The sequence below is a fragment of the Pagrus major genome, chromosome 4, assembly GCF_040436345.1.
Source record: "Pagrus major chromosome 4, Pma_NU_1.0".
In the NCBI taxonomy this organism is placed as follows: Eukaryota; Metazoa; Chordata; class Actinopteri; order Spariformes; family Sparidae; genus Pagrus; species Pagrus major.
In genome coordinates, this window is record NC_133218.1 from 32767058 (window position 1) to 32793485 (window position 26428).

Below are 26428 nucleotides of genomic sequence, written 5' to 3' on the forward strand. Positions count from 1 at the left end.
AGGTGGTTTTGTTGGAGGGGTTAAATATAATAATTCAAAGTTTTTATTAACTTATAAATTCAGCAAATGCAGCGGCACCTTAGATTTATTCAGTAGTTCCATGTAGACTGAGCTTGGCCCAGCAACCTTTATACATAGATTGAGTCTCAAATAATTTCCAGTCTTATGTTTATGTTGTAATGTTCTGGGTGTATCTGCAAAAAGCAGTTATTCCATTAAAAAGGTACTTCAGAAACAGATGCATTGCACACAGGTTTATTAACTAAACAATCCTAAATATGAGTGCAGAAAGCATTGGAAAGATGTGTCCTACTTCCTATTTACTGCATGTCCTTCCTTAATTCACCACAGTGAGACATTAATATGCCCATTCCTTTGTTTATTTACTTTTGTAGAAAGAACAGTATAGTGTTAAGACTCTCGTCATTTTTTATTCATTTTTCTTTTTTCAAACATTTCTCAAGACATACACATCTGAAAAACAAAAGAGAGAGAAAAGTAATGGCAAGAAAATGTATGGTTTACACTTCATTTTGATTGCTACTCTGGTTTTTTTAATCACGTTTACTTTTTCTTCTCAGACACACAGAGCATAAACACCGTATCAAGGCAGCAAAGGTGGCTAGAATAATCAGCACGACTCCAACTAAGAGGAGAATCACATCCACAGAGTGGTAGGAGTACCAGGGCAGTCTGTAGGACTCTGTTCTCAGGTGAGCTGCACCTTTGTGTCTCATGACAAACTCTATCCAGAAGAGGGCGGTGTCCAGCGGCTTCATTGGTGTGTCTCTGTGCAGCCTGGACAGTCTCTGCATGTTCATCCTGTATGAGGGCTCATTCAGGACTTCCTGTATGGCCTTCAGGAAGTTGTCGTCTTTGTCCAATGCATTAAGAGTGAGAATCTTTGCTCCTCCTCTCTCTTTCAGACGCAGCAGGTTGTCGTATTGGTCAGAAAACAAGGGCAGACCAACAACTGGGACTCCATGATAAATAGCCTCTTGAAGTCCATTTGTTCCTCCATGAGCCACAAACAGTTTTATCTTGGGATGTCCTAAAAGATCATTCTGTGGCATCCAGTCGACTAGTAAAGTGTTGTTGCCCAGAGCCACTGGTCTGTCACCTTTATGCCTCCAGATGACTTTCTGAGGTAATTTGGCAAAAGCTGCAGCGATCACATTTGTTATGTCAGCAGGAAGTTCACTCACAAAAGTCCCCATAGACATGATGATGAGTCCATGCTCTCCAGAACTCTGCACAAACTCCTCCAGATGTTCAGGTAAAGGTTCAGCAGGTTTGCAATGGAACCCTCCCATGTACACAGCATTAGGCATGGTGGGACGAGGGAACTCAAACACAAAGTCCACTCTCATGAGCCACAGATCTGCTCCCTTCAGTAAGTCACTATATCTGACTTCTGGGCCGAAGAACTTGTCACAAAGAGCTTGATACTGAGGGTTGATTAAAAACACATCCTGAGCTTGCCAAATGACATAGAAAATTAGATTTTTGAGTCTCTGCATGAAAGTCATTTTGTCTGACAGTCCGGAGCCAGTCATTGGGATATAAGATAAAGGAGACGGTGCAATGACCAAATGCCCCTCTCCACTAGTTATCCACCGCACATTATAGACCAGAGGTAGTTTAAGAGCGTGAGCCAACATTATTCCTGCAGCACCTAATGGGTCAATAAGGACCAGATCATACTCTCTCTCCTTTAATCTATTCATTAAGTCTTTATCTTCGAACATGTTGGTAGCCATTTTGCACATTATTCTATTTAGGTTAATCATTGTACTACACATCTCAAGCTGCAAACTGGCAAAGCTCAATAGTGAGCTCTCTCCCCTTTCTATGTCAATCATCCTTTTCACGATCGGGTTCACAAAGTCATGATTTAAGGCTTCAGTGATGGGAACTGTGATAGTCTTGTAGTGCGAAGAATTGTCCTTGATGTACCAGCTTTTATTGGCTCGTACCACATCAACAGAGTGTCCTCGAGAGTGGAGAGCTTTGATCAAGATGTCCATGTTCACCCAGTGACTTCCCTCAACAGGGACGACCAGAATTTTCCCTCCATGACAAATTCTACATGACAAGAACACGACAGAAAATAAGAGAAGAAAAGATACATTTCCATGTGGAGGCATCTTTAACCTGAAAGGAGAAAACGAAATAAATAAATAACATTATAATTCATCATTCTGAGGAAGAAAACAAGCTATAAATGCGATAAAATTGAATTAAAGTCATTTTAAATATAAAGGGAAATTCAGTGATATTAAATCAAAGGCAAGATGAGCTGTATAACATACCTGTTTTAGATGAAGTAGCTCCGAGCATGCATGTGCTTGGATGTTGCAGTGAAGCACCAAAGGTACCGCTCAATAAAATGAGCACAAAGTCCAGGAAAAGTTACACAAGTTGATTAAAGATTAGCTGTGAGGTTTGAGCAATTTTTCTTCTGGAATGGACAGCAGTTATTCCACTGTGTGGAAAAAAATATGTTACAGCTACTTATTGATACCTCGTGTGATTTCTGCTCTGAATATATTTACACTACTGCTCCCTTCAGTGTTCATAGTGAATAACATCTCTTCTTAGAGGAGGCTTTTCAAAGGTTTGTATGCTCATACAAAGTCCCCATCAAGATTGAAAGCCTTTTCCTTTGAAGTCTGTGAAACAGTCAAGATGGTTGATATAAGTAATATAATATATAATTACAAATAATATTGTGTGCATCACATCAAAATCAGTAACCAAAGTTACTGACAAACCAAAAGCAGTATCTAATAGGAATTTTCAGGATTAACTAAATAATCCTAAATATGAGTGCAGAAAGCATTGGAGAGGTTTGTCCTACTTCGTATTAACTGCATGTCCTTCTTTCATTGTCCACAGTGGGACAGCAATATGCCCATTTATTTGTTTGTATACTTTTGTAGAAAGAACAGGATAGTGTTAAGAGTCTTGTCATTTTTTATTAACTTTTCTTTTCAAACATTTCTCAAGACATACACATCGGAAAAACAAAAGAGAGGGGAAAGTAATGGCTGCAACAGTTGCCAAAAAAGACAGAAATACATCCACAGAGTGGTAGGAGTACCAGGGCAGTCTGTAGGACTCTGTTCTCAGGTGAGCTGCGCCTTTGTGTCTCATGACAAACTCTATCCAGAAGAGGGCGGTATCCAGTGGCTTCATTGGTGTGTCTCTGTGCAGCCTGGACAGTCTCTGCATGTTCATCCTGTATGAGGGCTCATTCAGGACTTCCTGTATGGCCTTCAGGAAGTTGTCGTCTTTGTCCACTGCATCAAGGGTGAGAATCTTAGCACCTCCTCTCTCTTTCAGACGCAGCAGGTTGTCGTATTGGTCGAAAAACACAGGCAGACCCACAACTGGGACTCCATGATAAATAGCCTCTTGAAGTCCATTTGTTCCTCCATGAGCCACAAACAGTTTTATCTTGGGATGTCCTAAAAGATCATTCTGTGGCATCCAGTTGACTATTAAAGTGTTGTTGCCCAGAGCCACTGGTCTGTCACCTTTACGCCTCCAGATGACTTTCTGAGGTAATTTGGCAAAAGCTGCAGCGATCTCATTTGTCATGTCAGCAGGAAGTTCACTCACAAAAGTCCCCATAGACATGATGATGACTCCATGCTCTCCAGAACTCTGCACAAACTCCTCCAGGTGTTCAGGTAAAGGTTCAGCAGGTTTGCACTGGAACCCTCCCATGTACACAGCATTAGGCATGGTGGGACGAGGGAACTCAAACACAAAGTCCACTCTCATGAGCCACAGATCTGCTCCCTTCAGTAAGTCACTATATCTGACTTCTGGGCCGAAGAACTTGTCACAAACAGCTTGATACTGAGGGTTGATTAAAAATACATCCTGCGCTTGCCAAATGACATAGAAAATTAGATTTTTGAGTCTCTGCATGAAAGTCATTTTGTCTGACAGTCCGGAGCCAGTCATTGGGATATAAGATAAAGGAGACGGTGCGATGGCCAAATGCCCCTCTCCGCTAGTTATCCACCGCACATTATAGACCAGAGGTAGTTTAAGAGCGTGAGCCAACATTATTCCTGCCCCCCATGCTGGGTCAGTAAGGACCAGATCATACTCTCTCTCCTTTAAACTATTCATTAAGTTTTTATCTTCAAACATGTTGGTAGCCATTTTGCACATTATTCCATGAATGTTAAACATTGCAGTAAACATCTCAACCTGCAAACTGGCAAAGCTCAAAAGTGAGCTTCCTCCCCTTTCTGTGTCAATGATCCTTTCCAGGATCGGGTTAATGAAGTCAGGATTAAAGGCTTCAGTGACAGGAATTGTGATAGTCTTGTAGTGCGGAGAATCGTCCTTGATGTACCAGCTTTGATTGGTTCGTACCACATCAACAGAGTGTCCTCGAGAGTGGAGGGCTTTGATCAAGATGTCCATGTTCACCCAATGGCTTCCTTCTAAAGGAACGATCAAAATCTTCCCTCCATGACAAATTCTCCATGACAAGAACACGACAGAAAATAAGAGAAGAAAAGTTACATTTCCATGTGGAGGCATCTTTAACCTGAAAGGAGAAAATAAATAAATTAAACATCTTTATTAATCACTCTGGGGATATAAACAATCTATAAATGCCATCAGATAAAATTAAGTGACTTTAAATCAAAGGCAAGCTTGAGCTGTATAACATACCTGTTTCACATGAAGTAGCTCTGAGCATGTATGTGCTGAGACGATGCACTGAATGACCCAAGTTTGGTCATTCACTGCATGGTCACTGCATCATCTGAATACATAACCCCAAATTCCAGGAAAGATTACACAAGTGGATTACAGATAAGCTGTTTTTGAGCCTTTTTTTCTTCTGGAATGGACAACAATGCTGCCTCTTTGTTGAAAAATGTGTTACAGCTGCTTATTAATACCTCCTTGTGTGAACCTGTGAATGCAAAGGTTTGTATGCTCATACAAAATCCCCATTACGATTTGAAAGCCTTTATCCTTTGTGTTCTTTGAAAGAGTCAAGATGGTTTATATAAATAATATATAATAATATAACAAATAATATTCAGAGCCTCACATCAAAATTAGTAGCCAATGTTACTGATGAACCAAAAGTATTATCGAATAACAACTGTCAGGACTGTCGTTCTATTTAAATATTTATATATACTGATAAATGTGCCTATACACTTTCTAAGACAAATAAAGGTTGTGGGTAGATTTACTTGTTATTAGCAAGAAATAAGCCAATCAGTCCACTTACGGTGCCATAAGGTGCAACTCTATTATTTATTTTTGCCTCAGATTCAATGGCTCATTAGATTTGCATTATAGGTCTAGGTTATCATAGGCCAAAACAACAAATGAAAGGTGTTTGAATAAACCTTCACTTACTGCTGCTCTCTTCTCCTTTTTTTGTTATTATCCATATTTGTTTGGTTCATATTAAAGGATTAAAAAAAGCCTTACTTTCTTTACCTGTGCTTGTTTGTTTCACATTTTATTTACACTGTTATTTACTCTCTACATTGTTTAAAGTTACAACTGTCATATGAAGACATGGCCATTTGAGGGCACTGCGGGCTCAACTGAGACTGTGCTGCTCTGCTGCTGCTGGAGCACGGTGATCCTGCAGTCTTCCTGCTTCTTAGAGATGTGCATAAGGGGTGTGTTACACCATTGGCCCTTTGTCCCACTGGTCTAAATGACATCATCTGAGGTATCAACATCAATTAAATAACAAGACAGATTAAGAGCTGGACCTGTTTTTCACTTTGGATGGAGCTTGTTCTTTGTTCAATCCAAGCTAGGAGAGGCTGACTTTGTATGACTGTATCTATCTGTTGCCAAGGATCATCTGACAGGCCTCATAAAGAATGTGTGGATTTGTTCTCAGGCTTAATACAAAGTGCTGCCTTCGAAAATCAAGTCCTGGCAAGAAAATTGCCCTCTCCCGCCCACATGTTGTTAAGCAGAATGAAGAGAGGAACTATTAAACCGTGTGTGTCCCCAAAGAGGAGTGTCTGACCTGTTTGCACTGTGATAATGATCTATTGATTGAGTTCATGTTACTGCGGTCTTCTGAATGTACACAGGAGACATGCCTTTTATTATTTGCTCTGGCTCTTTTTCATGTTTCAGATGTTTACCTACGAGAATGTTCTCCAGAAGCTTTAAGAACTGACTCATACTGATGATCTGTAAGGTTGATTTGTGACACTAGAATTACAGATAAGCAAAGATGAACCATCACTTTCATTTGAATTATGCCCCACAAATAACGTGGTTATCTTTCCAAACGCTACAGATGGCAGATAGGCAGACAGAGAGAGAGTAGTATGTGAAAACAGAGTGAAGGTCTTCTCTTACCCGTGTGTGGATCTGGTGATCTGGGTGGCGAGATGCCATATATTTATTCATTATCCTTTACGGGGTCGCAGGGGCTGGAGCCGATCACAGCTGACATCGGGCGAGCAGCAGGGGACGGTACACACTGGACAAGTCGCCAGTTCATCACAGGGCTGACATATAGAGACCAACAACCATTCAAACTTACATTCATATGGGCAATTTAGAGTGAACTATTAACTGTCAATTAACCTCACTTGGATGTTTTGCCCCAGCAGGGTAACAAACCCTGCCCCAGCCGGGTCTCGAACCCAGGACCTTCTTGCTGTGAGCAACAGCGCTAACTACTGTGCCCCCGTGCTGCTGTGAGATGTCATATTATTGACCATTCATTTGTACAGAAATGAACTGAACAACCCTGCATCAACACAAAGGGCCGTTAGTGAGTCCTTTAACCGACAGTAAATGATCCTGTGAGGACATGTTTTCTCGGCATGACGCATCTATGAATCTCTACCAGACCCAGTGATAAATCTCACTATAATGCCAGCTTGTACATGAAATGAACATATTGAAATTTATTGATGTGTGAGATGTGGGCAAAAATTAGTTTTCTTCTCTTATCATATGTAGTACATCAACTACATTTTCATTTATCTTTAAACTCAAAAATACAATCTTTTTAAAACAAACAAACAAAAAAAAAAAACATGTCTCTGTGAGATATACTCAGCAAATAAAGTCCCGAATCTTGATCTCTGGCACAGCTGTGACTTACAGAGTGACTGTGGAGAAGCAGAGCGGATCTATATCTGAGTGATAATCTCAATATCTCTAGTCTGTCGAATCTCAAATAGGACCCATAACGAGCTGTTAATGTGCTTTGCCTCCATTTGCGGTTGGATGAACTGCGGTTCTTAGAGGGTACTTCCAGCGTGGTTAGGGACGATGATGTTGGCCCATTTGTAAATAACCGGGATGAAGAGGAGGGCAGAGCCCAGGATGGACACCAGGAGGAAGGCCCAAAGAAACATTCGATCCAGGACCTGGGCTACAAACTTCCAGTCTTGTACCACCTGAAGGAAAAAGAGACGCACGAGTCAGACATGTCTAGACATATACTCAACAGTTATGTGCAGAGACTAGTGATGGGATTTTCGGCTCCTTTGCGAGATCCGGCTCTAACGGCTCTTCTTGATGTGGAGAGCCGGCTCTTTCGGCTCCCAAACGGCTCACATACGCATTTTTTTACATTATTAATTAATTAATAGTGTAAACCTAATTTTACGTCATTTTGTTTCATTATTGACATTGTTAAGCACTTATATGAGTAAAAATGCAGCACAACAATGCTTTATGAATAAAACTTTTATTTAAACCAAGGATTGGACAGATGTGTGGCGCACACGCTTGACACGAGGGCAGTGGAGACAGCCAGGCACCAACGGAGGCAAAAAACCGGTGCAAGATTTTTTTCAGTGTTTTCCCCGTCACTTTCTTAATTGAAAACTGATTGTGATTGGTCAGATGTGTGGAGCACACACTTGACATGAAGGCAGTGGAGACAGCAAGGCACCAACGGAGGGGAAAAAAACTCCCCGCTCTAGCACAGGCAGCAGAACAAGACGTCGGAGAGGGAGAGAGAGAGTGAGAGACTCAGAGCGAGAAGGAGGAGGGGAGGGGGAGGGGAGAGAGAGCAAGGAGGCACCGCAGGGTAAAAAAACGACGTGGGAAACAACAGAGCACACGCACAGTACAGGGAAGTGGAGAGACAGCGATATACTGAAGAAAAAAAAACGGCTCCCAACAAACGGCTCTCATTGGAGAACCGGTTCTAATCGTTCACGGCAAAGAGCCGGCTCTTTGAACCGGCTCGTTCGTGAACGACACATCACTAGCAGAGACATGCCTGAGCCAGATTTTGATCATCTTTGTGGTGAGTGAGTAACATAAAGTATTACACCGAGGTTTGTCACAGCCTTTGCTGCTATTTGTTGGTGGGACAAAATGTTCTCAACCATTTTATGATTACCTATGGAAGTAAAAAAATACACAAAATCAAACATACTCACCTCCCTGACCTCATTTTCTTTAACCACATGCATGGTTATGTAGCGAATAGAATCCAAAGCTGCTTGTAGGTTATGTCTGGTGTACAGGAGAGGTTTCAGTTCAGGTGCTGAGTCCTTCATCATACCCACTCCTCCCGCTCTGGCAGCTCCAGTTGTGGCGTAACGGTCAACATGGCTACGCATGCACAGCAGCTTAGGCAGCCGATGCAGAAAAATCCTCCTCACCCAGGGCGCCATGCCGTGATGTGTAGAAGAGGAGCGGTGGTGGATGTTGATGGCAAAGACGGTGATGATGATGGAGAGTGTGACGAAGATCATGGTGAAGACCAGATACTCCCCGATGAGAGGGATAGCCTTCGAGGAGGAGGGGATAATCTCCTCGATGACCAGGAGGAAAACTGTAAGCGACACCAGGACTGACGTGCAGAGAGAGATCTTCTCGCCGCCGTTGGAGGGCAGATAGAAGACAAGGATAGTGAGGAAGGACAGGCCTATGCAGGGGATGATGAGGAAGAGGGTGTAGAAAAGAGGCAGCCTGCGGATGATGAAAAAGTAGGTGATGGTGGGATAGGAGGCGCTGCCGTCGGTCCTCAAACCACGGCTGCCTGTGGCCTTCACTATCTCCCATTCACCGTTGTCAAAATAATCCCGCTTGTCCACGTGGAACTCCTCCAGAGTTATGTCCACCTGTCGAATACAGAGGGAATTCTCATGTTGATTAGTGCTCATGACTTAGACAATGCATTGTGCACGAACTATGAAGTAGGCGCTCACCTGGGAGCCATCATATGTCCAGGAGCCAAACTTCATCGAGCAGTTCTGGAGGTCAAAGGGGAAGAAGGTGACGTCAATGGTGCAGGCTGACTTGTAATTGGCTGGTGGTGTCCATGATATGGTTCCATCATACTTAACGACTGCCTTGGTGACAGTACCCTCAAAACGGCCATCTGAACTGTTGAAAGAAAACCAATTTCATGTAAAAGTTCACCTAATGGCTAGTTTCATGCAGAGCTGCATGATTCTTCTAAAGGTACGATGGTTACATTTATTGAGTAATACTTTTTATGATAACTCATTCTTCTAAGACTTTATTATACAGAACTGTCAGCATATCATGGTCATGACAATTCTAAAATTTTGGAAAATCTAAAATGCATGACATCCTCGTCATTTCCTCCCATATAATGACACATACTTATCATACAGTACAACATCAGGGAGCCAGATCCTGTCAGAAGGGACTCGGATGACTGTGATGCCCAGATAGTCGTCAGGGTTCCATCTGAGTTTCATGTCAACCCACTCCTAAATAAAAGAAATATTCGAAAAATTGTAAAAACAAACAAACCAAAAAAAAAAAAAAACATAGTTGGGGCTTTCAAGGAAAAGGCTTAACATTTAGGGAAATATTGATATCACTCATGTCTGTATGCTAAGAAGCTGCAGCTAGCCAGCTAACTTAGCTTAGCACAAGGACAGGTAGAAACTATAGCAACCGCTAGCTTTGCTTTTTGGTAACAAAATCTGCCGACCAGCAATTCTAAACAAACCAATTAACATGTTGTATAACCAAATATAAAAATACAAAGTACAAAAATAGCAAATCACAGTTTGATGGAGGGTGATGTATCAGTGTCAACAAGATTTAATGGGTTAATTAGTAACTTTTACAGGTGCTGATAGGTAGATTTTGTTACCTTTGACCAGAGCTGACTGTTTCCCCATTTCGTCATGTCTTTGTACTAAGCTAACTAGCATCTGGCGATAGCCTCATAAATTCTGCACAGACATGAAAGTGGCAACAATCTCTAGTAACACACAATAAAGCAAATAAGCAAACTTTCAAAAATGTCAAACATTTCCTTTAAATTGGTATTCAGTGCTTATGCTTTCATATTTAGTATACAATGTTGCTCCCAGATCCAGAGGAGGGCAGGTATTCAAGCAAATACAGCACAATATGACTGTTACTAGCAGATCTGTTTGATTTGGCAGGTACTATTTGACTTGGCAAAGTATTTTGCAATAGAATAATCTGAAGGGTAAACTAGTGTGTGATACAAGCGGGAGTTCAGCAGTAAGGTGACCTCCAAATGAGAGAGATAAAATACAATTAGAAAATCTGACATTCTTTCCCACTTTGCAAATTACACCTTTGATAGATGGGTGTCACTGCTAGGGCCACTGCCCTTCCTGCTCTTTTTCTGCATGATGCAATCCATCAATATGAAAGGGGGTAACTGACCTGAATGGCAAAGCCTGGTCTATGGGGATAATTCATAAGATGCATGACAGACAGGACTCCTAAGGCCATGAATAAGGCTGACAGGAGAATGAGGAGGCCTTGTGGAGAAAAGTGCATGGGCACAGGACCGAAGTGACTCATATAGATAAGGACAGTCGGGGAAATGTCACTGGATCAGATTAAAGAGGGGTGTGGAGAGGCTGACCGGCTGTCTCTGAATGCCATGTAAGCCAGAGGTTATTTCAGAATATTTCCATGGCCATAAAGTAACACTATCAGCCTTACCCTGAGGCAAAACAAAATGTAATGCTGCAGCAGTGGTCTTGTTGGATAGCTCTACTAACCTGTTTCATCCACACATTAGTTGTCATCCGCTGATTTTTCTCATCCTAGAACGTTCAAACAACAATCAAAGTATAAATGTCAATTTGAAAAGTAGCTTTTTCTTTAGAGTAACAATTTAAATATCATTCTGTCTTTGTTTTTCAAAGCACTGTAGTTAACACTTCAGTGACACACATTCATACAACAATATCAGTAACAGCAGTGCTTGTCTGTTCTCACCACATCAACTAGCTGGGAGATGGCCAGTCCAAACTTCACACGGATCGTCTGGTTCAGGAATTCCACGGGTCGAACCCATTTCTGGTAGTTTCCAAAGAGGTATTTGAACAGCTTGTCCTCTGCTTTTGCATAGGAGGAGAGTTTGGGAACCCCTAAGGAAGGTGTGAAAAGACAGGAAGGTTAAATAGAATCATTTAAAGGAGACATATTATGCTCATTTTCCTGTTCGTAATTTATTTTGGGTTACTAAAAGAATAGGTTTACATGCTTTAGTGCTCAAAAAACAAATCAGCTTTCTCATACTGTCCAGTGCTGCAGCACTGTATTCCCCCTCTGTCTAAATCGCTCTGTTTAAATAGCTCCCGTCTCTTTAAGGCCACAATTTCATACTGTTTTACTTATATTTGGCGGACCCTGCCACCTTTGTAGCTTCAAAGGTTATGGGGACCTTATATCTGAGTTTAAACTTTGTCTAGAGAACTACATAGTGCCCCTTTAATGTTTATACTTACTTGTAAATTGCTTGTTAAAAGCTCTGCTATTAGCGTTATTCCCTGTATTCACCTCTCTGACCTTACTATAGCGTTGATGTCCAGAGTTTCTGGATCTGACCTCTGTGGTAAAGCTTTGGTTTCAAGAGACAGAAAAACCAAAGCTTTGACCCAAATGCACTCTGAATCTCCAGCATGTGTTTGTAATCCTTAAAAACAGATGGCACCTGTCTGCTATACAGACAAAACAGTGTGTCCAGTGTTAGGTTGGTATGTTGTTATTGTCAGTTAACTACAGCCAACATATTTAATTCTGTTCTCTCTTACTCTGTCCAGCTAACAAAATGGTATCAAAGGATTTTCAGCCACATACTTATGTTGTCAAAGCAGTTACTCCATGAAAAGGTACTTCAGAAACAATGAATTGTGCACGGTTTTATTACCTAAATAATTCTAAATATGATTGGAGAACGCAGTGATGATATCTGGCCCACTTCCTATTTACCGCATGTCCTTGAAAAAAAACAACAACTGCCCATTTACTTGTTTTGCACTGTGAGTCATGTGCGTCGGTGAATGAAAATAATACAGGCACTCTCAATTCAAGGGGCACCGTTATGAAATCACTAAATGGATCTTTGGAGAATAAGTGTAAATGTAACAATAGATAGGATACTGTGAATATGGAAAAGTGTTTTTTTTATTTCAAAAAGGTAAAGAGCAACACGTCAAATGTGTGCAAATGCAGTATGTCTCGGACTGACGTGTTACAATGTGCTGATTTTCATAGAACACTGACCTTTCAAAAAATTGGTATTATTCAGTTCAAATATACTTAAATTGCTGAAACAAGACAGAAATCTACTTGTATTTCCTTCTTATCCAGTTTCATCTTCCTTTTTTGTCTTCTGTAGTCTTCGTATTTTTTTCTATCCATACAAGCATTAAATATAATAAATATAAAAGTGCATTGTTATGCTGAACCAGAGCTCATCTAGAGTGTAGAAAATATCGATTACATTTTGAATTACACGCACTTTCTTTCATCCTGCCCTTCGAGTCATTCACCAACATGGTTATAAACTCAATTTATGGACGGAGAATGTGGCTGGAAATCAACCACAAGACTGACCGCAAATGTGTGGTGTCACCCTCTCGGCGTGTGCGGATCGATAAAGACGAGGCTGCAACACCCCCAGTCAATGACTGGGTGATAAGCAAATTCATCATCTCTTCAGCCTCTCCCCCGACTATCGCCAGCATCTTGCTCGCCTGTAAAGCCGGCTGCAGGGTCTGCTGGTTTCATCACTGATCTGTTTTCATGAATGATGAATGTAATGTGTGGAGTCAAGAATATACTGATATGAAAAAATAATGTATGTGCTATACAGTAAAAGGAGATGCTCATTTTCACCTGATACTAAAATCAATATTTAATGTTTACTCATTCCTGCATTTTCAATGAGGCCGGAGTCAATGCTTGTTGCAATCTGCAGTGGGGAGCATGACGGAAAGCAAATCAATATAGATGAAACATGGGATATATTATGTATGTATGGTGTGTTGCCGTACAGATGACGAGGATTACAGTGAGATCAAACTACGATGACGTGTTGCTACAACCAGCCAGATGTGCAAAATATCAATGACAGAAAGAAACTCCAAAAAGGCGTCGATACCTATTCAAACATACTGTACGTAGAAATATACTCTAAAGGATATGCTGTACACATGCATCCAAGTATATTGTTCATTAAATATAAATGCACACAAATATATACACACTGTCATGGCAACAGTGGTTCCTCTCTTCGCTCCTCTACAGTATGCATTTAATAAATACTGTAGCGACCTCTCCTATCATTCCCTCACCTGCCCACAGGCTGTCACTACAGAGTTCATCACCCGACCCAGTCATCAATGAATACAGCCACAGTTAAGTTCACCCAAGGACAACAATCAGTTGCCTCCTGACTTTAGCTGCATAGATTGTATTCTGTTGCTCCTGCCAATTTCCGTCCCTGCTCTGACGACCTTTTGTCTGCCTTGTGATGACAACCCCGTATGCCTCATGCTGCATTTGTGTCATATCAGAGTAATTACAACTGTCAAGGTTCAAGGTTTATACACAACACACACACACAGGAAGACAACCATTATTCCTGGCAGAGTGAATAGCTGAGGATGAATTGAGGTGGCTCAGTGGCGGATACTTCTGTATCACTTGTCAAACTGGAGCAGATTAAAAAGGCTGGGACTGAGGTGGATGTAGCGTTCGTGTCAACATCCCAAGTTGGAAGGTCAGATTTTTCTGAAAGCTTGATCTATGCAACTTGACCCTTCATAACAGAGAAGTGCTTGAAACAAACAAACATGAACGCCTCACGTCAGCCAGAAGCGCCTCATTCATTGAAATTAATTCCAAATTTAGTGGATATGGTGTTATGTTGTTAAAGCACACTAGGTTTAACTGTCACATACACAACTCTGACAAAAGATACACAAGTATCCGCGGCCGTGACACCAGACTACGGAGCAGCTTCATTCCTCAGGCTAAGACTCCTTTATTCATCTTGCACCCTCTACTCTATAAAATAGTTTGTTATAAGGGACTCAAACTTAGTTTCGTTTTGCAACCCTGGTGTTGTAAAATGTTAAATAAATGAACATTGAACTTTTCCTATCTATCTGACATGACCTGAGCAGCACGTTTTCCTGGTTTTCTGCATTATTGATTCTGCATTATGTCACAAGGAAACCCCGAAGTAAACCCACATAAAATCAGAGGAATTGCAGCACTTTCTCTCTTCTTATGAAGTTTTTGTTCTCAAGTTTCTAGTTTTTAGGAGAATCGTGGAGGTTTAATGAAAATTTGAGGTGGTAATTAACTTATTAGCTGTTAGAAGTGTGCTGCTTGTAAAATTAGCTGTGCAGTTTTCTTACTTTGTACAACACTCTGAGCTCAGTAATCAGTTTACCATGCAGCTAAAATCCTTAACTACCCAAAAAAAGACATGAAACTGTGAAATTTGATATGAAAAGGTAAGTGGTCACACTGACACTTTTTGTTTGACTCTAACTTGGCAAGCATCCCTCAATCTTCACTGAACATCTGCCAAGTTCTACTCCTTCTTTCCCTGTCTCTTCATACCCGCTAGAGTCCAACTTATCTCTGACTATGCCATCTGTCATACTGAGGCTTTTACGTTCCACCGTGATAATTTAATGAGGCAATCCCGGTCCTTGGGAAACTTACGCAGTGAGTGGCACAGGTGGCAGCAGCACAGCAACGGCAGCAGCAGCAGCAGTGCGAGAGAGGTGGCTGCCCCTCCTGCTCTCAGCATCATATCAGAGGTGGCACTGGATCCGCACAGCTGGTCCCTCTGGCATCAGAGCTGGAAAAATAAACACCAAGGTCAGTGGTTGTTGAAATCAGTACCTTTTGTGTACATTAAACAAACAGCTGAGCTACTGGCTTTATTACGCCTTGGGTTAAGGGTTAAATTCCCAAGGTAGCCTGCTCCCCTTAGGCTACACAGTAATGGATTTCAGTGAGTAGGCTGTGTACAGCTAAGAAAACATCCTGATGTCGTTCATACTAAATAAACTGCATTAGTCACACGCCTTCAATAAACTGCATCCTTCACGAGCCAAGAATCCGAGAATGCACCCTCACCTCACCTTGCTAACCTGACCCCCTTCAAGGCAATGATTACATTTCACACAGCAAGCATGCAAATGATGTACACATACCTGCTCCTCTGAGTCTCTTCCATAAACACACAGTCCAGTGCGCCGGCGGTGGTGGTGGTGGTGGAGGTGGAGGCGGTGGGAGTCTTGACGACAGCGACAGAGCTGCTCTAACGCTCCTCCATTCCATGCAGGTTCCTTCTCTCGCCTCATACAGATGCCGCTTCCCTCCCTGCTGCCTCCAATTGTGCACAGGCAGCGCATCCTCATCTCCTCCTCCTCCTCCTCTTCCTTCAGAGCCCGCCCCGTTTCCCCCAACACCGACCCCCCCTCACACACACACACCCTCCTCCTCTCCTTCCTCAATAGCATTTCCATGGTCACTAATCATAGACAGGGATATTCGCCCCCTCCATGCCTCTCCGCAGCAGCAGCAGCAGCAGCATCAGGGAATGGCATGAGCATCTCTGCCACTGAGATTCTGCTTCATATTCAAATAACGGTTACCAGGTTATCTGGCGTCCACAGCCACATGTGATGCTACATTTTGTACCTCTAGGTCCTCTCTGTACATGTGAGTGTTTGTGCTTCCATGGTAACAGCTAATTGTGGGACCAGAAATGTTGGCGGGGGGGAATCATTATCCACTGTGTAGAGAAATCAATTTGCACAGTCACCAATGAATATTTAGTTGAGATTATCTTATACAGACATTGTTAAATAACTTAGACTTAGAAATAACTGATGTGATGTGAGGGAGCTCTGTATTTAACTAAAGGCTAAGAATGACCAGCAGCACTAAAAGTGAATGAAAAAGCCTTGAAGGATTCTTCAGAATACTGCCAATAAGACATGAAAGATCGTTCTCTGACAATTTGTTCCTGAAAGAGCCTTTCAAAACAAATCTTGTTGCATAGACATGACAAGCTCCCTTTTTTAATATTGCATTCATGAAACAATGTCCAATTTTACCTACTGTATGTTTTATAAAATGGGAAAATTGTTTTGAGGGAATACATGGTAAAAAAAAATAATAAAAGATTCTATTATAAAGCTAAACCAAACTACAAATCCTCACCATCAAACCTGCAATATTGAGAAAAATAAATACTGACTGAAGACAACATCAATATCATTAAAACATATGATATACAATGACATGTCAATGTTAAGAATATAGCTTTTAAAAAACATGTGCTCACCTGGGTTAGCGTGTCATCTCCTCTCTCAGTCTCTCTCTCTGTATCTCTTCTTATCCTGTCCTTGATCTCAAAGGTTTTTTTTCAAGCAAGCAAATATATCTAGTGTCAAAGAAACCAGAAATATCTTAGCCAGACTTAAAAAAAAAAAGTACTCGTCTGGATACACAGAAAGGATTCAAGCAAATGCTAGTGCCATCATCTTGAAATAAGGCTTTCTTTATGAATTCTGTATTAAATACACTTAAACCAAGGTCCTGTCTACTAGTCTACGCGTCCATCCAATAGCTAGAGCCACTTATTCTTTGAGAGTTGCTGGAGGGGGGGAGGGGGGGCTTGAGTGGAACCCAGCTGAAAATAGACAAGAGGCCCGGTGCACCTTGAACCGGTCACCATGCAAACTCAACACATAACAGAACCAATAACAACAACTAATAATAATAATAATAATAATAATAACAATACAATTTTAGAATGTCTTATCAACGTCAAAATGGTTTGACACAAGCTAAACGCTCTAACACAGACATACCTTGTCACATCTATTTCACATTATGGAGTGTAAGAGAGAAAAAGCTTAAAAATAAAATGACAATATTAGATGTCGGGATCACGTAAATTTAATGATGCCTTCTGCATAAAGCGTTATGTCGCCTGCAGCTAGTCCTGTAACACCCTCTGACACAATTCTACAGCAAAGGCAATAACAAGATGCATTTGTCAATAATGGCTGTTACATTTCATTGTAATCACTCAATGAACACTCAGCCTACACACAGCAGGCTGCAGGAGTGACTGAAGGCGAGGGGAATTATCATGCAAATGCTGCCAACTCTTGAGTTACTGACAATTTGGGATGTGCTCTCCAAATTATAGCCGTCAGTACAAAGACTGGCACTGGAACAAAGCCAGCGCTGACTAATATTAGCACAATTAGAGTCCATTTCATATGTAGCCTGTTATGTAATCTCTTTATTCATGCCAAATAACAAAATTACAACAGGCAGACAAGATCTGTCGCTTGTGTTTGGCTGGTTTAATGAGGTGAGTGTGTTTTTATTAAACAGACACATGGATAATAATGAATGAATGAATGAATGATAAAAACACTATAGCCAGAAAGACATCAAGCCTCAGTAGGTTATATTCAGCACACTTCCTGTAGGCTACTGATCCTGTCAGTCATTCACTTCCTTATCGCTGCTGTGTCCACCTACATCACAGTCCTGGTGTTGACTGTCATCACACAGAGCTCCACCATTAATGATCCTGACCTACACTGCTCCAGCTCCCTCCAGGATCACAGTCCGGACTCGTCAGCTCTGTTGCTGTACGGCTGAGTGTGGAGTAAACAGACAGACAGACAGACAGGCAGGCAGGCAGACAGGCAGCAACAGTAAGTAGAAACGCTCCGTGTTAACACTGTTGGACTGAGCTTAGAAGTAGCGGATTTTCTCTCTGGAAGTAAAGAACGGCGCTAAATGTCGCAGCACTATATCGACAAAAGTAGTCTGATGGTTTTACAAATGAGCTTTAGATGTCAGTCCAGAGGACAAAGGACAGGGCGGGTACAGAGACAGTCAGACCCGCTGTGACCGGCACCAAAACGTCTTAAAGGTGCATTTTAACTTTCAGTTAACAAGAAGTAGTGCAGGGCTGCACGATGTGCTAAGAAATGTACGAATACTAATGCGATTATTTCTGGGACTGATGATTTTTGCATTTCATGTTCAGTATTTTATATATATGTATACATATATAAATTATATATGTATACATATATAATTTATATATGTATATATATATATATATATATATATATATATATATATATATATATATACATATATATACAATAATTGTTATTATTATTCATTTATTTATTTAATTTTTTTTAACATACTTTAATCATTCATTCATATATATATATATATATATATATATATTAAAATAACAGCTTCAAAATCATTTTGATGGTACAGTGTCTTGTAATCGGGTGAATGGTGTCTCTGTCACTTGTTTCTGCACCATGTAACTTCACTGAGAGGGTAAGATCACAGCGTTACGTGCCTGTTCATTTCAACACATAACATTGTTATGACGTTATGAGTTTTGTTTGTAGTTAGCACCTACATTGCTTCCGACAAATTGTAACAGACCTGGGATTTGTATTTACGACAGTGGTGTTGCACTCAAAAACTGTGGGGGGCGCCAAATCGCACAAAATTCGTCCAATTTTTTCACTTTGCTCAATGGATTATAAATCGTTTCATTTCAGATGAGGCTGATCTACTGCTGCAGTGCTTTGCTTCTGCTCGTCCTCATCCCCAGAGCCTGTCAAGCTGGCAACATCTTGGTGTTTCCTACTGAAGGCAGTCACTGGATAAACATGGATATCCTACTTCAAGCTTTGCATGCGAGAGGGCACCATATAACTATTGTGCGTTCCAGCAAAAGCTGGTACATCAAGGAAGAGGCCTCATATTACGATGCCTATACCATTCAAGTGGAGAGGAGCTTAGATCAGAGGTTCATTACAGAACTCATCAGTGAGGCCATTAAATTTGAAAGGGGTGCTCTTCCCTTGATGAGTTTTCTCCAAATGACTGTAGGAATGTTCGGCACATTTGTCGAGGCTCATGAAACCGTGGGTGAATTTGTGACAGCGATGCTAGACGACCAAGGCTTGATGAGAAAATTGAATGACAGCAAGTTTGACCTGGTGCTCACCGACCCCTGCTGGGGTGGCGGAGTCATTTTGGCCAAATATTTGAATCTTCCTTTGGTCTATAATGTCCGCTGGCTACTTGCTGTAGAGGCTCATCTCGCTATTGCTCCTTCACCCATTTCATATATTCCTATAACAGGATCTGGCAACACTGATAAGATGTCCTTTTTCCAGAGAGTTAAAAATGTGTTATTGTATACTGTAAGCCAAACGCAAAATTACATGGTAGCTAAGCAAGTATACCAGAAAATATCTGACAAATACCTTGGGCCTGGTATTGACTATAACCAGTTAATGCTCGAAGCAGATATTTGGCTCATGAGAGTGGACTTTGTGTTTGAGTTCCCTCGTCCCACCATGCCTAATGCTGTGTACATGGGAGGGTTCCAGTGTAAACCTGCCAAACCTTTACCGGAACACCTGGAGGAGTTTGTGCAGAGTTCTGGAGAGCATGGAGTCATCCTCATGTCCATGGGGACTTTTGTGAGTGAACTTCCTGCTGACATGACAAATGAGATGGCTGCAGCTTTTGCTAAATTGCCTCAGAAAGTCATCTGGAGGCATAAAGGTGACAGACCAGTGACTCTGGGCAACAACACTTTAATAGTCGACTGGATGCCACAGAATGATCTTTTAGGACATCCCAAGATAAAACTGTTTGTGGCTCATGGAGGAACAAACGGCGTTCAAGAAGCTCTTTATCACGGAGTCCCAATTGTGGGTCTGCCCTTGTTTTTTGACCAATACGACAACCTGCTGCGTCTGAAAGAGAGAGGAGGTGCAAAGATTCTATCCATCACTACAGTGGACAAAGACGACAACTTCCTGAAGGCCATAGAGGAAGTCCTGAATGAGCCCTCATACAGGATGAACATGCAGAGACTGTCCAGGCTGCACAGAGACACACCAATGAAGCCGCTGGACACCGCCCTCTTCTGGATAGAGTTTGTCATGAGACACAAAGGTGCAGCTCACCTGAGACCGGAGTCCTACGGCCTGCCCTGGTACTCCTACCACTCTGTGGATGTAGTTTTGTTCCTGGCTGGAGCTGTGCTGCTCGTGCTTTATACCATTTTCCTCTTGATCAGGTGTTTGTACGCTACAATGTGTAAACGTAAAGCCAAACGTGACTAATCATTCAAGGGATATACAGTTTTTACATTAAATGTATAAAAATGCACAATCAATATGAAGATGAATTTTGATAATCTTGAGAATGATCCATTTATGCAGAATTTTGACAATTTCTTACTATGCAATGGCATTTTGCTGTATATTTTTATAATTCTTTTGATGATGTATTTCAGTAAAGTACTTGAACTAAATGGATGCTTTGACCAAAACTGTCCAAATAAAAAATACTTGAAATCAATGTAAATCGAGTTATATTGTCCCAGTGGGAATATTTATGTGCTGTGTTCCACCCTTGTTCAAGGGCAATGGCAGGAGTGCTTCTTATTACTGTAGGTATTATGAGAAAGCAGAGGCTCATGGGAGTAAAGACAACAGATGGGGTTTAAAACTAGTAAGTTATCAACTTTATCCTTACTTGGTGTAGCAAAATGTATAAAGAAAGATTTGAAAAGCGTTGACTGTTTACATCTTGAAGCTAAAATATGTTTTCTGACTTATTTATCACTTCATTTGTATTCTGTCTGTCAGGAGCCATTTTTAGTTATAATGTGTATATACGTTTATAGGCCGATATACAGCATATATACTATATACTGTATGTGTGTTTATGTTTGTCTGCGTTTTAGCCTCCATCCAGCAGGTGGTGCATCTTTCTTTTGGACACAACTGATGTTGATGTCCTGAAGGAGGTAAATGCTGTCACCTTCAGCTGTTTCTGCTTTGGGTTGTGCAAGAGAAAAAAACAGTTATTGAACGCGCTCTTCCGTCCTGAGTCACAGCCTCTGTTTGTGCAGTTGAGTGATTTGTACTTTTCATGGAACATTGACAAAGGACACATTTTGATAATACTGGCAGAGGTGAGCTGTAAAGAACCTTACAATACATCTGAACTGTTTATGTACAAACAGGGCATTTATTGAGAGCACGTCGCTACTAAATCTCACAGCAGCCGCCTCACACTGCCTTAGTAGGAGTATATAATACCTGTTTTTCATCGGTGCATGTTTGACTTCCCTTTACATGACTCATTTGAGAACAATAAATCTGTTTACAAGAGGTGGAGTCTTCAAGTCTTCAAGTGTAAGCACAGCTCTCTGCAGGTACCAGGATCACGCTTTATCAGTGCCTGCCTTTTATTCCCGATCCCAACGCTCAAGAAGTCACATTAGATCTTGCCCGTAGGTCAATGTTTTTTGAATGTAGACTGAAGTTTCAGCTGAGTGAGTTATATTCATTTCTATGAGTCACACAGCTTGTTAATGTTAATGTAGATTACTCTGATTCTATTAAAATGTCCGATGTCAGCGTGCTGCTGGTAAAGAAACACTTTCCTTTAGATTACTTTGAGTTTCGCCTCATTGCACTAAATTGACTGGACTTTCCCTCAAAGAGACACATTTATTGTAGATACATTCAGCAGAACAGTGGTGAAGCAAAAGAGGAAGTGTTGTTGTCAGGCCTGCTGGTTTGAATTTATCTGTGCACCGTCCGGCCTTAAAGCAGAAGTTTAGCAAAGCCATGAAAGGTTTTACCGTAAGTTTGCTATTTATAGATTTGTGTCATATAAAGCAAAACCATTGTAAGTAAATATCGTAGGCCTGTTTCAAAGCTTTTGACAGATAGACTATAATTTTTCAAGTCAGAGCTGCACATTTGAGGATTATGTGGTCAGGAAATGTTGTACAACTATGAAATGTGTTTCAGCTGAGCATACAGGATATTTAAGTCACACCGGGTGTTTAGTGAGATACTGGTATGAATTTTTTTCACAAAAAATGTCACACTTACTTTCTCATAGCGAATGTGTTTTGGTGTTAAATATCAGTTTGTGCACCATCTAAATTAGTACTGGATGTAGTGCAAATGTAATATCCAATGCTCTATAAGGGACATGAGTCTTCCAGCATAAATAAACAGAAACATGTTTGTCAATTATTTTTCTCATGTCTTTGCATTTTGAGATAGGTATCAGGAGTTCTAGTACAAAAGGCCTCACAGCATTTTTTAAAGGATATGGTGAAGTGACTTTGTGAAACGTAAACAACACCAAGTAGACCGTCCTATACAGCTGCTATTTCCTGTTAAAAAACTCTGCAGCTCTTTGTCACTGCGCTATCAGGACTAATGTTGCCCAGGAAGAGATAATCTCTTGCAACAGTCTTGTGGGTGTGACGAGAGAAACCAGGAACCATTTTATAGTCTGACTGGTTTGACTTTAACTCTTCACTCGTCTCTTTTTGTTTGGGTCTTAACCATCTGGAGGGAGAGTTTCTTTGACACAAGTGCCTGGAAGATTTTCACTGGAAGCTTTCACATTTAAAGATTTTGTTTTCAGTTTATGAGAAATGTGTAAGTGATCTTTGTCGAGAGAATTGTAAGCAGCTGCTGAGTACTGAAAGGGGAGCATTTGTTTCTAGCTTTTGCCAGCTGTAATGTTACCAAGTGGAATGGAGATTTTATTGAATCAAGTCCATTGTGGGAGGATTACACATTTGATCAATAGGAAAATAGGTGCATGGGATTTGTTGCACAGGGATTGTTGGGTTTTTTTTCCAATGGAAATGTCTTTTATTGAGAATAATCGCAGTCATGGTTGTATAAACACTTCTGCTCGGGGGAGAAATGGGCCTCAACACAGAGTGCCTGCAAAGCTCTTGGCACTGAACAGCACTCTGATTTCCTGAAAGAGGCTCCATGTGTTATGTCCACGTGAGGCAGTCAGAGGGATTTTTTTCACACAGACAGAGAGAAAAGACCATCATTGTAGCTCTCTGTTTTCTGGCATCCTGGTATATCATCCACATTTGTGCAAGTTTCCAGGAATACTTGAGTAACAGTTTTTCTTTTCTACTTGTTTTTCAGTCTCCACCGTTTGAGAAGATTTGAAAATGTTTTCGTCGCTGGCTCCTTTCCTCTCTCTTTTGGCTGTCATTATTTCATCTGCCCACAGTGGTAAAGTTCTGGTATTTCCACACGATGGCAGCCACTGGGTGAACATGAGGGTACTTGTTGAGGAGCTGCATTCAAGAGGACACGCTGTGACTGTGATTCGGGCTGTTGACAGCTGGTACATCAGTGAAACGTCTCCGCATTACAACAGTATCACAGTGAACCTTGCTGGTGGTGGAGATGAGGATTTTTACCGTCTCTTTGTCTCTGAAGTTATTCGAATCAAACGAAGCAAGGGGTCTGCTTGGGCCCATTTTGCTTTACAGTTGGAGTTGAAAGACAAGTTCTTTGAACTGCACAAGAAAGTCTGTGAAGTGGTTACGCACATACTTGAAAATAAAGAGTTAATTAAGTCCCTTCAAGACGCTAAGTATGATATGGTTTTGACAGACCCTGCCAACGGAGGAGGGGTGATACTGGCTCACTATCTTGGATTGCCATTAGTGTTTAATGCTAGATGGACTGTTCATGGCGAAGCCCATTTTGCTATTGCACCTTCTCCGCTTTCCTATGTCCCACTTTCACCTTCAGAATTGACGGATCAAATGACTTTTTCTGACAGGGTCACAAACATGGTCTTTTACATCATGAGGATGCACCTGTACAAGCAGATATCCGGCCCACATTATTCTGCGATGTCCAGTCGCTACTTTGGTTCAGCAGACTACTTCTCTCTGTTTCAAGCCGCAGACCTGTGGCTCATGAGAGTGGACTTTGTGTTTGAGTTTCCTCGTCCCACCATGCCTAATGTTATCTATATGGGAGGGTTCCAGTGTAAACCTGCAAAACCTCTTCCACAACACCTGGAGGAGTTTGTGCAGAGTTCTGGAGAGCATGGAGTCATCATCATGTCTCTGGGGACTTTGATTGCAGAGCTGCCTCATGACCTAGCTGATGAGATCGCTGCAGCTTTTGCCAAATTGCCTCAGAAAGTCATCTGGAGATATAAAGGTGACAGACCAGCCAGTCTGGGAAACAACACTTTAATAGTCGACTGGATGCCACAGAACGATCTTTTAGGACATCCAAAGATGAAACTTTTTATAAGTCATGGAGGAACAAATGGAATATATGAGGCGATTTATCATGGAGTTCCAATTGTAGGAATTCCCATTGTGTTCGATCAAGCCGACAACCTCTCCAGAATGAAGGCAAAGGGTGTCACAAAGGTTATGGACGTTTCCGAATTGGATCGGCAAACATTTCAGCGAGCCATAGAGGAAGTCCTGAATGAGCCCTCATACAGGATGAACATGCAGAGACTGTCCAGGCTGCACAGAGACACACCAATGAAGCCGCTGGACACCGCCCTCTTCTGGATAGAGTTCGTCATGAGACACAAAGGTGCAGCTCACCTGAGAACAGAGTCCTACAGACTGCCCTGGTACTCCTACCACTCTGTGGATGTAGTGTTATTCTTACTCACTATGGTGCTACTTATTTTGTTATTTTTTGCCGGGTTAGCATGGTCATGCTTTCGAATGTGTTTCAAAAGAAAAGTGAAATCCGACTAACCAGGAAAGATGGATTGATCAGTTTCATATGAATCTTCTGCTGTACTCAGTGCTGTGATCAGATGAATATTGAAAGGAGTAAATATTTCACTTTTAAAAATATCTATTGTTAAAAATGTCATAAAACTGCCAGTCGTGACTGCTTACTTGCAAGAGTGGAATCTGTTTATTTTCTTTGATTTTTTTGTCAGTTTGTCGTTTTAATAGATTTGTATGCATACATCAGTTTACTTTTGTTTCTAACCAAATGAGAACTCACTGCAGATACAAACTATCATAAGACTAGTAGACTAGCTTGATGCAATGAGCCAGGATACAAATGTCAACTCTTCTGTACTCTATTGTATTCTAAACATGCTAAAAGCAGGATCCCGAAAAATAAAAAGACTCACAATGTAAATAAAAATTCAAAACCATGTGACTGTAAGGCTGGAGAGATAAAATGCACTGTATTCCAACCAGCATAGGTTTGCTCTGCTGAAAGAGAAACCTCAGTTTGTTTAAATAAATGTAAAAATAAACTAACCAAAGGAGGAGTTGTCTCTATCTTTAACACCCAGCAGGTGTTGTTCAACCACTTACACTATTTTACTGGCTATTAAAGTACATCAGCTATTTTTCTGTAGCTTCTTTGTGGGTGACTGAATTATAGAAATGCGACAAAATTAGCAATTTAAACTGAAATGTTGTCACAGTCTGAACCTAAACACTTGTAACACAGTAAAATAATCCTGCAGTTTTCAAAATGATTTTGTTTTCCAGTTACTTAATTTTGTCTGGTATTTGTTTGAGGGCTACGCACTATGGACAGAGGCGGGTAGTAACGAAGCTACATTTACTTAGTTACATGTACTTGAGTAACTTTTTTGAGTTTCAGAATACTTTTAATGCAGCATACTTTGACTCTAACTTGAGTAGATTTTTTGGGAAAAATCATTACTCTAATAGGATATAATACAGAATATATTTAACCACTCTCAAATTATTGTCTTCACGTCAATGACAGACTGGGGCTGTCTGTTATGGGGACTGGGAGTTGGGACATCTATACTTGAATGAATGTTTGAGGACAATGTAATTTGCGGACACTTTATATCTGACACATTAGACATGGTTTATTGTGAACATGATATGCTGATTTACCTGCCAAATTATAGTATATTAAAGGGGATGACTAGCAAATGATGTAATTTTAATAAGAGATTAAATATGAATAGAAAGATGTGTGCTGGTGTTTTTTTTTTCTTTCTCTTTTGTATATTTCTTGGGTTACTCACTACTTGATTAACTTTTGATACTCAAGGAGTTATAATGACAACCATTTTTACTGTTATGTGAGTACTCATTTTGTCAAAAAAGTAACAGTACTTTTACTTGAACACACGTTTTGGCTACTCTACCCACACCTCTGACTACAGATGACCTTTATGGTGCGTTCCATTTACCTTGGAAGTAAGAGCTGGGAATGCCGTCAAACCGGAC

At 41.0% G+C, this 26428-nt stretch overlaps 4 protein-coding genes and 1 pseudogene across 5 annotated transcripts; 2 read left to right on the forward strand and 3 right to left on the reverse strand.

The window, feature by feature from the left end:
- Positions 1-362: 362 nt before the first annotated feature.
- On the reverse strand, positions 363-2366 carry LOC140994381 (UDP-glucuronosyltransferase 2B20-like). Its single transcript, XM_073463978.1, has 2 exons — positions 2313-2366; positions 363-2154 (listed from the first exon to the last, which is right to left on the reverse strand). Exon 2 carries the CDS (start codon positions 2145-2147, stop codon positions 555-557), a length of 1593 nt encoding a protein of 530 aa, XP_073320079.1. The 5' UTR covers positions 2148-2154; positions 2313-2366; the 3' UTR covers positions 363-554.
- A 592-nt stretch (positions 2367-2958) lies between these two features.
- Positions 2959-4524, reverse strand: LOC140994382 (UDP-glucuronosyltransferase 2A2-like). Its single transcript, XM_073463979.1, has one exon. It carries the CDS (start codon positions 4444-4446, stop codon positions 2971-2973), a length of 1476 nt encoding a protein of 491 aa, XP_073320080.1. The 5' UTR covers positions 4447-4524; the 3' UTR covers positions 2959-2970.
- A 2451-nt stretch (positions 4525-6975) lies between these two features.
- chrna5 (cholinergic receptor, nicotinic, alpha 5) lies at positions 6976-15076 on the reverse strand. Its single transcript, XM_073464359.1, has 7 exons — positions 14989-15076; positions 11242-11393; positions 11022-11066; positions 9628-9737; positions 9207-9384; positions 8433-9119; positions 6976-7436 (listed from the first exon to the last, which is right to left on the reverse strand). The coding sequence occupies exons 1-7, from the start codon at positions 15074-15076 to the stop codon at positions 7278-7280; spliced, it is 1419 nt and encodes a 472-aa protein (XP_073320460.1). The 3' UTR covers positions 6976-7277.
- A 2819-nt stretch (positions 15077-17895) lies between these two features.
- Positions 17896-20721, forward strand: LOC140995066 (UDP-glucuronosyltransferase 2C1 pseudogene; annotated as a pseudogene).
- A 420-nt stretch (positions 20722-21141) lies between these two features.
- Positions 21142-26170, forward strand: LOC140994423 (UDP-glucuronosyltransferase 2A2-like). Of its 2 annotated transcripts, none has more exons than XM_073464039.1 (2): positions 21142-21340; positions 23346-26170. In XM_073464039.1, the coding sequence occupies exon 2, from the start codon at positions 23372-23374 to the stop codon at positions 24944-24946; it is 1575 nt and encodes a 524-aa protein (XP_073320140.1). In that variant the 5' UTR covers positions 21142-21340; positions 23346-23371; the 3' UTR covers positions 24947-26170. The 2 variants fall into 2 exon arrangements, with proteins under 2 accessions (XP_073320140.1, XP_073320141.1); XM_073464040.1 differs by lacking the exon at positions 21142-21340 and adding an exon at positions 22781-22832.
- Positions 26171-26428: the final 258 nt, after the last annotated feature.